Raw genomic sequence first — 12,866 nt, forward strand, 5'->3', positions numbered from 1 at the left:
GACTTGGAATACCTCACTCCAGGCTCTCCTTGACCTAAGGGTTTGTGTTGAAAAGTCTGCTGTGATTCTAATGGGCTTTCCTTTGCATGTGATTTATTTCTTTTCTCTTACTGCTTGTAGTATTTTGTTTTCTGTTGGATTTCTGTAGTCTTGATTATTATATGTCTAGGAGTAGATTTTTTTTATCGTGGCTAGTTGGGGTTCTATATGCCTCACTTATCTGTATGTCTAACTCTTCCCTTCTGTTTGGGAAGATTCCTGTCATTAATTCTGTGAATAGCTTTTTTATGTCATTTGCATTTTCTCCTGTTTTTTCATGAATTCCTATCAGTCTTATGTTATTTTTCTTTGTATCGTCTAGAAGTTGTTGGATTGATTTCTCATGATCCCTTACTGTTTTTAAGAGACCTCTTTTTTCACAGTCACTGACTGAGATCCTATCTTCTATATCTGAAATTCTATCTTCGCAATCTTTTATTCTGTTGCGTTCACTTTCAATAGAGTTTTTAATCTCCTGGATATCTGTTTGAATCTGTTTTATGGATTCCATTTCTTTCCTCTGTTGGGCATTCATTGTTTCCATTTCTTTCTTATGCTGAGTCTTCATGGCTTCTATCATGGTCTTGAGCTCATCTATTTTTTTTGTCAGTTTCTGCTCTAGAGTCTCAAATCATGACTTCCATTTTGCCCATCATCTCTCTGGTTAACTGGGAAATTATTTCTGATTTGAATTTTTCTAGAGCCTGATTGATCTGTTTTGTTACCTCCTGTGCTATTGGTCCAGGGAGTCCTGTTGGTTCACTATCCGACTTTTCATCCTCATTTGTCCTACTATTTGCCATTGGTGAACTGGAAATCTGTTTTTGTGTCTTGCTTAAGTGTTTTCTCATTTTTATTTTTATTGTTGGGTTGTCCTTTAATTTCTGGGTATTACTTAAATCTTCCTAATATAGTTGTGTTTTAGCTTTTGAGTTTCTAATGACTCATAGACATCCTCATTTTCATAATATCAGAGAAAACAACTCTTTAAATCAATCACAACCCTTTATCCCAATTGATACATTCAGCAGCCCAATAGGATCAGGCACAGCTTGCAAACTGACCACTTATGGTAGTCATTAATGTATCACCTTTATCTCATGTGAATTAAATTAATTTCAAGAAGCAGCCCATAGTATGTTTGCAGTGAATATGCTTTTCAATATAGCATCTTTACTATTTAGGATGGGGGGTTAAACTTAGAACGAGAGGATTAGATAAGTGAAAGATTTAGAGCATGTTTGAAGTGAATCCAGAGGTTGTAGAATTACCTTACTATCTTTACAAAGCTATTAGCTTCAGGGGGGATAGAGAGAGTGCAGGAATAAGAACAAGAATATATCCCCTTAACAACAACAGGCGCTTGCCTTCCCTTGAAGGTACAGAGCCATGAGTGAGGTAAAATGAGTGGAGAAAAGAACATAAAGAGAAACCCCTCCTAAAAACAAAAAATAATAAAAGAAGAAGTCTGAGTTAGGGCAGGAGCCGGAATAAAAAGGGAGATGAGGGACAATATGGTGGATTTGCTCCTTTCTTTAGCTTGAATCCTTCCATATAATTGGATGTGTTTTCATTTTTCCCTCCAAAGAACTAGTAGGAATGAGAAAGAAATGAACATATTAAAGGTCATACATAGGGGCTCTCAGATTTCTGTTGTTTATACCAAATCAGGCCAGGTCTGAAGAGAAAGAGAGTTGTTCTCATGGCCTCCCACAGGGTCAGCTGCTGTCTCAGGCCAAGAATGCCGGTCAGTGGAGGGCAGGAATGTGAACTGTCTGATCATAGTTCTATGCTCCCTCTCACTCTGATAAGAAGAACTTTACTTTATACTGATGGAAGTGGATGAGTGAACCTTAAAACAAACACAACCAAAACTATCTGGTGAATTCAAGTTTAACATATGAATGTAATTTGTGTTCCATCAAATTTATTGTGGTGACCTAGCTTATTCTACCTTACAGACAGACGTGTAACATTACCTCCTCTTATAAAGCAAGGGAGAGATGGTGTTGATCCATTTTAAAGATATACAAATGGCCTCAAGTTTAACATTTTGTTGCTGGGGTAGAATTGATCTTTAAGAAAATAACTTGTAATTTTCTGTTATCCACAAGGAGAGAGTTACAGCCAAACAATTAAGGGAGAAGGTATTTTGGGAGGATTAATTAATGACAAGGGTGCAGAGTTGATGACCTGCTGCCCTTAGCAGTCAGTGGCATTTTCCCTAGCTGGTCATTCATCGCAACTTATCAAATAGCTTGACCCTCATTATTATAACAATCTCCACAATGATTACTCTTGGTCAGGAACTGTGTTTTCACAATTTATTCAAGCATGAGTCATTCTAGATTTGAGGATACTCATGTTGGTTTCAAGTCTGAAATGGAACAATTAAGCATTGCCCTTGATTCCCATTATTTTTTAAGAGGTGAATAAAATAAACAGATTCTATAAAATAGCCACCATATTTTACTGCTGTAGGGTGTGTGTGTGTGTGTGTGTGTGTGTGTGTGTGTGTGTGATGTAAGCCATGGCAGTGGTAGCTCACAGTGTTAGGCAGTTACAAGGTACGGAATACAGAACTGCCCAGAGCTCTGAGCCATCCATCACTTAGCAGATAAGGAGGGATTCTGCTTTTTCATTCAGTTAACATTACTGAGGGATTCGAGTGAAGGCCTGAATTATTTTCTAATTACTTTGTAATGCATCCAGATTTTTTATGGCTCTGTAGCCTTGCTGTTAGTCAAGAATAAATGCTTGTTGAATTAAAGTGAAATGCAAAGCACCAAGCTTCACCCCAAACCCATCCGTTACATGTTGTGATGTTTTTGGAGATATTACACACTCCTCAGTTTAGAGGATACTCGCTTTTGTCTTTCCGCCAGCTTTGGTATTCCTCAAACCTATAAGAGGCTCAATTCATTTTTTGTATTTGCCAGCAATAGGAATGCCTCTCTCCCTAGTGATGGGTAGAAATCTCCCTGGATTCTGACCATTATACTCACAGTTTCATCACCTTGCCATCCTGCCTGTTTTGTCATTCTATTCCTACACTTGCAAGTCTAGTGCAGGCCTGTGGTATGTAGCTGAGGCAATTGGATACCAGGCTATTGGGCTCCTCTGAGGAGCAAAAAAAGAGAAATACACATATGTGCATGTACGCATGCACACACACATACACACACACACACACACACACACACAGAATGATATAGTCAGAGAGGCAGAGAGAGGAATGCTATAACTCTTTTCCTGCTTCTGCCAACACCTTCCAGTGACCAAGGAGGTCAAGAGGTCTGGGATTGAGAACTGAAAAGGGGGGAGAATCCTCCTGCAGAGTGATAGAGAAAAATGTACAAGAAGCTGGCACACATGGTTCCCTGTAAGTGGGTGCCACAGGTATTGGGTTTCAGTTGCTGCTGTAACAAATTGCCTCAAATAAAGAGACTTAAGGCAAGACAAATAGAATGGCTTACAGTTCTGAATGGTCCAGTGTGACTCTAGGACAATTCCTTTCTGAGGCTCTGGGGAGGATCTTTTTTCTCTTCTTCTCCAGCTCCTGGAGGCTGCCTCATTTCCTCTACCATAGCTTCTTTCCCATCTTCAAAGCAACAGAGTGGCATTTTCCAGTCTCCTCTGACTCTGAACCTTTCTTCCTCTTGCACCTATGTAATTCCTTGTGATTATACAGGGCCCACCTACATGACTCATGATACTCTCCCATTTCAGGTGAGCTATTTAGCAACCTCAATAACCCCTTGCTAAATATCCCAGTGTATCCCCAGTTAGGATTAGGTTGTGGGCATTGTTGGGAGGCATTATTCTGTGCCCCATGATTGTTACACACATTGTAAAGAATAAGCATTTATTAACTTGCCAAATCACACCTTCATCAAGTGAGGGACTTGAATTTGCACTCTGGTGGGTCTCTGGAGCCAAGGAAGGGCAGCTTGGCCAGGCCTCCTATAGCTGCCCTTGTGCCTCACAGGAGAAAGCAGGGGTAAGCAGCCTTTCTCCTGTGGCTCTTCTATCCCCACCCTGTGATTGAGATGGCAAAGGCTCATTCAGCTTCAATAGCTTTGCAAACATTTCAGTCATTTATACTCAGGACAAATGTGAATTCATAATGACATTCATTTCACTAAGTAGGATATAAAATCGTCCTGTGGGTAAACACAGCTGTGACTGGTGAATGGGTCACTCTCTCCAGCATTGTTTGGCTGAGACAACATGTATTGGGTCTCCACATCAATGGGGCCAGGTGGTCAAGGTGCTCAGCAAGACCAGTTTGCTGAGAAGCAAAGTCTGGAGCTTCACTAAGCTTAAGGTTTCTATCTGGGGCACTTAGGCTGGTGTGAGAGGCTCTCCCCACACAAAATCCTTCTGTCAGGCTCTGGCAGGAACTGTATTGGGTACCTCAGCTCCATACAGGGCTCCTCCTGATGCCTCTAGGGCTAAGTTGCTCTTGGAGCAGTGAAGGCAATAGGTACTTTATTTTCTAAGCTCCATTTCAGTGGCCAGATTGGCTAGCATCTCTGTTGGATGGCAGATCCACAGATGAGGGAAAAAGGTCGTTCTCAAGAGACTGGCCCTTTGTGGAGCTGTCACATGGAGAGTGGCAGTTGCCTTGTGGGCTCCTCAGTCTAAGGAAGCAGAGCCAGAAGGCCAGCCTGCCTCCTGCTGGGGCTGCTGTCTGTGCTTCTGCAGCAGCTTTTCAGGTGAAAGTCTGAGTTCATCCAGCCTCCGACCCGGGTCATGTCTGTACCTTCCATTGACCTTGGCAGGAAGCAGTGTGTTTTGCTTGTTTAATGCCTGCATAATTTTCCAAGTGGCTCCTATTAAGGAGGGAGCAAGCCTCAGATGTGCTGGTCCTGGTGGTTTTAGGACACTCTCGTGACATGCACTTTCAGCTTGCTGTGTCACCTCGGTGAGGGAGGCCACAGAGGAGGGCAGGGCAGGGCAGGGCAGGGGTGAACAGGTTCCAGCTGCTCCCCTTCTTTAGAGTGATAAAGAGGCTGTGTCACCTCTCTGTGCCTTCATGCACCCTGATTCCTACTTGGGAGGGATTGGAAGAGGACTTTATTTAAAGTGGTTTCCGAGGCCCTAATGCTTCAACCTACCAGCCTCTCCTTGCCCAGAGCAGAGAAAGGAGGAAAAGAGGAAGAAGGGAGGGAATGAGGAAGTTAGTTTCATTAGAAGCCAATCATTTTATTATTTACAGACCATGGTCGGTCCAGTCCTGGGCTCACCATAGCCCACCAACAGTGAGCACACATCAGGCAGGCAGTGCTGTGTATTTGTGCTGAGGAAGGGAAGGATGGGTACAGAGGAAGGGCCTAGTCAAACCAGCGGCTGAGTCCACCCTGAGACAGAACCTCCAACATTGAACCCCACGAGGTGAGGTGCAGGTGATGGGCCTGTTACAGAGCATGAGGCAGGAGTAGGAGAGGCCATCTGGGGGACCCTGAGACCTGTGGCTGGCTGGGAGGAGGAGGCTCCAGAGGCTCCCTATAACATTAGGCGTGGGAAACGCTAGGGATTCCTACTGCAAGGGACTGAGGTCAGCTCTCCTGCAGCCTGTCAAGATGGATGTGGAGTCGTGCCCCAGAGCCACCACTGGCCAAACATAGAGCTTCCTTCCTGAGCTTCTGCAGAGAACCCAGGCCTAGTAAAACAGAACATCCTGGGGAGCCCATCTCCTAGGTTCTAGCCTGTATCAAGTGGCCCAGTCTGGCCCAACTCTTTCTTTAGCTGAACTTCATTGCCTTTGTCCCGTAATCAATGCATCTATAGTACAGAGATGGTAATATTGGCATCTGTGGGGATCCACAGATGGAGCCACCTTTTCCTTCACCCCAGGACCTGTGTCCCCAGTGCAGGCTCGCCCATGGCACCACCTCTTCTGGCAGGCGTTCAACCCCCTCAGTGCTCTTGTTACCAAAGAACTCTGAGCAGCCCACCCTCCCTGCTCTGATGGGGTGCACTCCTGTTGGCACCCCCCACTGACTGTCCACAGGGTCCACCAGCCCATGGACGCTCTCTGAGGGATGCTCTCTGGGGTCGTCACTGGGCAGGAGAGCCCTTCCATTTTGTCCCTCTTTGTGCCCAGGAGAGCCACAGGCTTGGGATAGTCACTCTTCTGCACTCCTGAAGGAGCCCAGATCCCTCAGAAGGATGTCTCTGTTGCTCACTATTCCTTTTATTTTTTCATTCTCAAATATGAATCTTAAGCAGGACAAGAAGACAACCTGTAAATGACTGACTTATTCATTGTGAACCGAGCAGAGAGAGCCATCAGCTTGGACCTTCGCATGAAAGGTGGAAGTAGCTTTGTGAGAGCTAATTCTAAGGAAGTAGAGCTGGCAGGCTGTCCTGCCACCTGCCCAGGGCTGCTGTCTGTGCTGTGTGGCAGTCTTGTAGATGAGGTTCCATCCAGCCCCTGACTTGTGTCATATCTGCACCAGTGCTTGAAGCCACATGTGCAGGTTCCCAGAGGAGGTCTCTGAGCACCACCTGAGCAGATGCCCAGGGGTTCATGACCTTCACAAATCCAGACAGAAGCTCTGCTCCTCCACATCTGTAGCTTCCTCAGTCACTTTGTTTGTAGACCAAAAAACAGACTGAATACAGCTCTGGCTCTGGAGGGCTCATCACACTCAGGAGAGCCCTCTCAGGCTATTACTCAGTTGGAAGATCTAGGCCTTACAGTTTGGAATGGTTTGGAGATACTCTGATACCTTGTTTCTTGAGTAATTGTGTCCATTATGTACACTGTAAGTCCTTTCTGCCAATCTTTGCCTAGAGCTTCTGCTTGATTTGCATCATTCATTTTGCTGAGCTTTTGGGAGCAATCCTCAGAAGCTTAGGCAGAGACCTTGAAGTGGGGGACAAGTTTCACATTATCTAGCTGAGAATGCATGGGTGCTAAGCCTGGTCACCACCTGTTGGCCATCTGCCTTGAAGGAAAAACCTGGGGATTCCTATCTACTTCCCAGGGCACTGAACTTTGCCTTTCTAGGGCGATGTCATTCCTGGGAAGAGTTACTACCTTCTACCTCACACCAACCCCTGGACTCAGGTGCACAGCACACAGCAAAGCTCTCACCTGAAGGCGAATTGGCCATACCCACTGCCATTTACTTCCTGTGGTTCTTAGCAAGTTTTAACCTGAGATTGTGCCTCCCCATTCGTTCTAAGGGGACTGACATAATGGGTGTGATCCCTTCCACTTCCAGAAAGACAGACACCGGGCTCATTGAGACTTGGACGACTTTTCACTAGCTGATTCATATCATGCCACAAGCTCAACAATCTCACCTTTTTGCAAGGATAGATCTATTATGTGATTTAACATCATTGAAGTTGTCACACGAAAGATACAGGCGTCTTACATTTTTGACAAATGTTACCAAATCTTCTTCCAAAGGGGTTGATCACTTGACATGCCCATTAATGCATTTTGCATCAGCACTCTAGATGATCAAACAACTTTTAAAGAACTTTCTTTGTTTCAGGTGGCACTTGTTTAAGTTTTAATAAAATAAAACAGGTTTTCACGTTTGTTGGCCATTTGTTTGTTTTGTGCTCCTGTAAAGTATTTTGGTTTTTTTATGGACTTACATAAATTTGTCAATCAAGATACCTGTGTGTTTTAGTGGTAATATCTGTCCAATATTTTTCCTGGTCTTTTGATTTTTTTTTCTTATTGTGGTTAAAAGTATATGATATCAAGTTTACTGTTTAACTATTTTTAAATGAAAATTCAGTTGCATTAAATTCATTTGTAATGTTTCCTAACCATCACCATTATTTCTAAAATTTTTTCATTGCCCCAAAATACTCTATAAGGACTTAGCAATAACTCCCTGTTCCCTATTCCACCAGGCCCTTGATAATCTCAGATCATCCATACGTCTCTCTAGACTTGCATTTTATATGCCCCACATGAATGTCATCAGGTGTGCATCCTTTCATGTCTGGCCTATTTTAATTAATATAGCAGCTTCACATTTTATTCAAGTTGTAGCCTATATTACAGTTCCATTCTTTTCCATGGCTGAATAACATGCCATTGTACATATATTCCATATTTTGTTCATTTGTTCATCTGTCAATGAACATAAGAGTTGTGTTCACTCTTTGGCTATTATGACTTAGGATGCTATGGATGTTAACAAATATCTGTCAGATACTCTGTTTAGAATTGTTTCCTTATGTGGTAATCATTTAACTTTTTGAGCAATAGCCAGCCAGTTTTCCACAGCGGCCACACTATTTTACATTTCCACCAATTTTGCACGAGCAATTTACCTTCTTCACATCCTTGCTGACATTTGCTGTTTTCTTTTGTGCTGTTATTGTTGTGTGCTTGTTTACAACCATCAGAGTAGATGTGAAATTACATGGAATTTTGTGTTTGATGTTCATTCCTTGATGAAGAATAATATTGAGCATCTTTTCATGTGCTTTTTGACCATTGCATATTCTTCTTTGCAGAAATATTTATTTAAACCCTTTCTGAGTTTTTAATTGGATTGTTTCTTTTATGCAGTTGAATGGTAGGAATTTTAAAATATATTCTGGGTATTAGTCCTTTGTTGGATATATAATTTGTAAATACTTCTCTTATTATGTGGGGAGGCTTTTCACTCTGTTGGTAGTTTTTTGATGCACAAAAGTTTTCCATTTAGACTAAGTCCAATTTATTGTTTATTATTGACTGTGTTCTGTTTAAGAAATCATTGTGAAAGGCAGTGTCATCAAATTCTATCCTTCATTTTCTTCTAACACTTCTACAGTCTTAGCTCTTTAATCCACTGATAATCCATACTGACTTTTTATGTATAGGCTTCCTCAGATAAGGTTTCTGTTAAATTCTGTTTATCAGATGAATGGCCATACAGTTAATCCCCGATTTACAAATGTTCAAGTTTCAAACTTTCACAGGTGTGCTGTGAATCTGATTCACTTTGTCAGATTATGAATGAAACTGACTTACAAACATTCTCCTTGTATGGAACTCATTTGTAAGTCAGGGACTTACTGTATTTTCTGAGCATTTTAATATGGCAACTCTGAAAAATCCTTTTCTTATTTCTCAGCAATTGTTCATTAGGTAGAAAGGCTTGTAGAGGCTGGGGCCATTCACTGGTGACTTTCTAAGTGACCTTCATTGATTGAATTGTCCTCATTGTGCCTGGTCACAGCTGTGTCTTCCCACCATCTCAGCCAGGGAGAACAGCCTCTCCTTTGCCAGTGCTGCATTTTGTTGTGAGATGTGTCTAGTGTGTTTTTCCAAGCTTTGGAGTAGTTGATTCTAGTCACTCCCAGCACAGTGAAATTCTTGGAGGGACCAACCCAAGAGCTCTGTTTTGCAAGGTAGTCCCTCTGGTCTTGTATTCTCAGCCGTTCAGTTTTATACATATTTTCCTTTAGGAATTTGAATTTTATATCCTGACAAAGAAGGCTCCGTGCACATTGTGACTTTTAAAAATAAAAACTATAACCAACATTATATACATTTATGTTAAATGATATTGGTGTAATTGTATGACCTCATTTTTCACAATCTAGAAAGTCTTCTGCTTCAGGTTTGCTCTCGTAGAGTGTGTTCTGATGTAGTGTGAGATGGGATGTGTCTCTTCCATGGCTTGTCTCTGCATTTCTCTTCAACTCCCACCTCATCTACATGGCAGACAAACGGATGACAAAACATTCCAACCAGTCTTCAAAACCAAGCTGGGCACACCAGGCAGGAGGCACCCAGGGAGAGATTTTAAACACCATGAGGCATAAACAGGAGCAGAGGGAAATGTAACATCCCAGAGTTCCAGGTGAGAGGACGTAGGTGGAACAGTGAGAGTGAGCCCTGGGAGTGTCCCATGGAGGGATGCTGGTGGGCGGGAGGCAAGCCAGGGGACAGTGTGGGCACAGGTGGGCTCAGTTTGTACTAAACCGGGTGCCTATGCAACATGGGGACAACTCAGGAGCAGGAGCTAAAGGTCATCCTTTGGGGTTCACCAGCATGAGGTCACTTGCAAGAAGAGATTACAGAAAACAAAGGGTGAAAACTTACAGTGCTTTCTCCCCACCTCCTCAAGCTTCCAAAATATCTTTTCACTGCATGACTGTCAGCTGGAGGAAGTGATTATGACTACCTCTGGGACATTTACCAGTTTCTGGAGACATTTTGGTTGTCACTTTGAGTGGGGAAGCTGTTACAGGACAGTCGCTAGGGTTAGACACAGGGTGGCTTCTAAATATCCTCCAGGACCCAGCACAGGGCCCATGGCAAGGAGCGACCCACTCAGCAGGGAGCCCCTGACAGAGGGCCCTGGAAATGCCCTTGGGAGTCTGGCTACCTTGTTCTCCATGGCCAAAGGGCTACCACCCTTCCCACCATATCTTTGAAAGACTGGGTTTGCCCATAATGTCCCTTGTTTGTGAAGACTTTTGCTGCAAGATTCATGGGCAGCTTCACCTACACCAGTGCTTGCCTACGGAGCAGTTAGTGGCGCTCCAGGCTGAGAGGATCAAAAATGATGATACTCTAGAACCATCTCTTACTCACTGTCTTTTCCCTGTAGGAGACAGTTAAGAAACCCTAAAATACTTTTTTAGGTTTTCATTTCTAAAGCTCACTGAGTATGCCCCTCCCCCAGGATAAAAACAGAGGACTTGTTTTCTAGCCAGTTTTGTTTGTGACAGTAGACACAGGAGCAGTAAATCCCGCAGAACTTGCAGTGTCCTAAGGATACATTGCCAGGGAGGGAAGATAGCCCAGGAGCAGTGGATGGTAGTGTTCCCCTTCATTAAACAATCAGTGCAGAGGCATCCACAGGGCTGTGGTTCACTTACAAGGTATGCAGGCAAGGGAGAGCGTTAAGTGTTTCCCCAGGTCCTCCAGAAGGCCTGGCAACCTCCAAACAGACAGCAACTGGAAGTTACCTTTGCTTGGAGCAGCAAAATCTGGTTTCTTTTCTGCTGAAATAGAGAAAATGTGTTGGGAGAAAACTAGCTGTAGGAATTTATATCACTCTTTTTTTTCTCTTTCTTTTTATTGAGTTTATTGGTACATTTTAGGTATACAGCACAGTTACATTCATTATTGGGATCTTGTACCTTTACATGACAAGTTTTGGTTCTCTTTTTCCCCTTGTCCCTGCCCTCCCTTCACCCCCTCCTCCCCTCCCCCTTTACAAACACTTTATTTCCATTTTTCATTTTTCTCATAGTTTTTCTTTTCCCTTATTTCCTTTCCCCTACCCTTCCCAGTTTCCCTACACCTTTAGTCCTTTTCTTCCTATTTCACATTGCTAATTATCTCATTAGGATCTTACGTACCATTATAGCTTTTCACACCAGAGAAACTATTAGGTATTTACATATGTGTGACTTATTTATTTCACTTAGGAGTATATATCCTGATTATACCATTCTTTAAGAGAATTCCGTTTTCCTAATTTCCAGATGAGCTTCCTCAGGTATGAGAGCTGCCTGAAGGTCTGCTAAGGCACTGAGTGCTGATCCCCGCCCCCAGCCTATTTAATGTTATTTTCTCTCAGCCGACAGCAACGATGGATCCGGTTCAGAAGATGGCAAGGAAGAGAAAAATGTGAAAACCAAGAGGAATCGGTAGGTGGTAGTTTCTTTTTCTAGCATGTCTTTCCTTAATGAGTACCTTAGTGGCATGAAAAGAAAGCATTTTGATTATATTGTCTTTGCATATCATGTTGACTGTATTAATTTTGGTGAAAGAAACGTTAAGTGATAAACTGATAAAACAGGTGGCAAAAGGGCTCAGATTCTGCCTCAGTGTGTGCTCTGCACACCTTGTTGAAGTAGGTGTCACAGAGGCTCTGCGTGCCTCGGACACTGGACAGTGTTGTCCCTCCCCCTGCCCTCACACATGCCCATGTGCTTAGCCTTGAATGTGTTTCCAACGGCACCGGAAACACCACTGTGATTCCATTGGCTGGGGTGGTCCAGCCTCTCAAGGAGTCCTGGAGTCTTGTGCTGGCTGAGGGACTCTTTGTGGTGGGTAGCTCTGGCTTGGTATTCCAACTTTGTGTCCTGCTTGCTCAGTGACTGGGTCATTCGCCCAGCCCTGATTTTAGAGGTCTTGTCTGTAAGATGAGATTACATAAGTCCTGATGGCAACGAGAAGTGATACCTATATAACTATGTAACTGCATGTGACACTCAGTGGTGGGAAGCTCTCCATCCAGGCTAGCTTGTCACCCTCTGGCTGCGGTGGATGCAAGCATAGGGAGAAGAATCTTTCCTCTCAGACAGGAATGGTTCTTCCTCTTGGTCCTTCTTCCTTCAAGAGTGCTGCTCTGTCCCTCCTTATTACATACTGAGCTTCATGTATAGAGCCAACTTAGAATGGAGGGGTTTATGTGTCCAAGGTCCCCAGAGCAGGAAGGGTTAAAGGAGCGGTGTGGCCACTGGGCACTGTCATTGGCAAAAAAGGATGAGGGCATGTCAAGGAAATCAGTGAGGGAGATTTCACATGCAGCTTCCTGAGATCAGTTGCTCTTGGCCCAGGCAAAGCCCAATGGGTGGTCCAGATGGTGCCATATGGACACCCACCAGAAACTGGGTCTTGTCTCTGCCTGGCAAGCATTCCTATTTTGTACCCAGTTCCTTTAACAGCCCCTTTAAGATCCCCAGGCCTGCAGCAGAAATCCAGTGGCAGCAATCAAGCATGTTGATATTGTGAGCATTTTTCTTTTAAAAGTATACTTTAGAAGGAATACTTTTCCTATGGCAAACATTTGCTGTAGTAAAGGAAATATGAAATATTGACTCAGACTCATTGCTCA

The 12,866-nt window shown here is 43.4% G+C and overlaps 1 protein-coding gene across 1 annotated transcript in view; it reads left to right on the forward strand.

The window, feature by feature from the left end:
* The window catches only part of Tcerg1l (transcription elongation regulator 1 like), a 199,065-nt gene that overhangs the window by 148,539 nt on the left and 37,660 nt on the right, over positions 1-12,866 (forward strand). The window contains exon 9 of the mRNA XM_010621463.2: positions 11,604-11,673. Within this exon, the coding sequence (XP_010619765.2) occupies positions 11,604-11,673 (70 nt within the window). The remainder of the gene's footprint in view (positions 1-11,603; positions 11,674-12,866) is intronic.

This window comes from Fukomys damarensis, unplaced genomic scaffold (genome assembly GCF_012274545.1).
Source record: "Fukomys damarensis isolate Sample0158 unplaced genomic scaffold, DMR_v1.0_HiC HiC_scaffold_8, whole genome shotgun sequence".
Classification (NCBI taxonomy): Eukaryota; Metazoa; Chordata; class Mammalia; order Rodentia; family Bathyergidae; genus Fukomys; species Fukomys damarensis.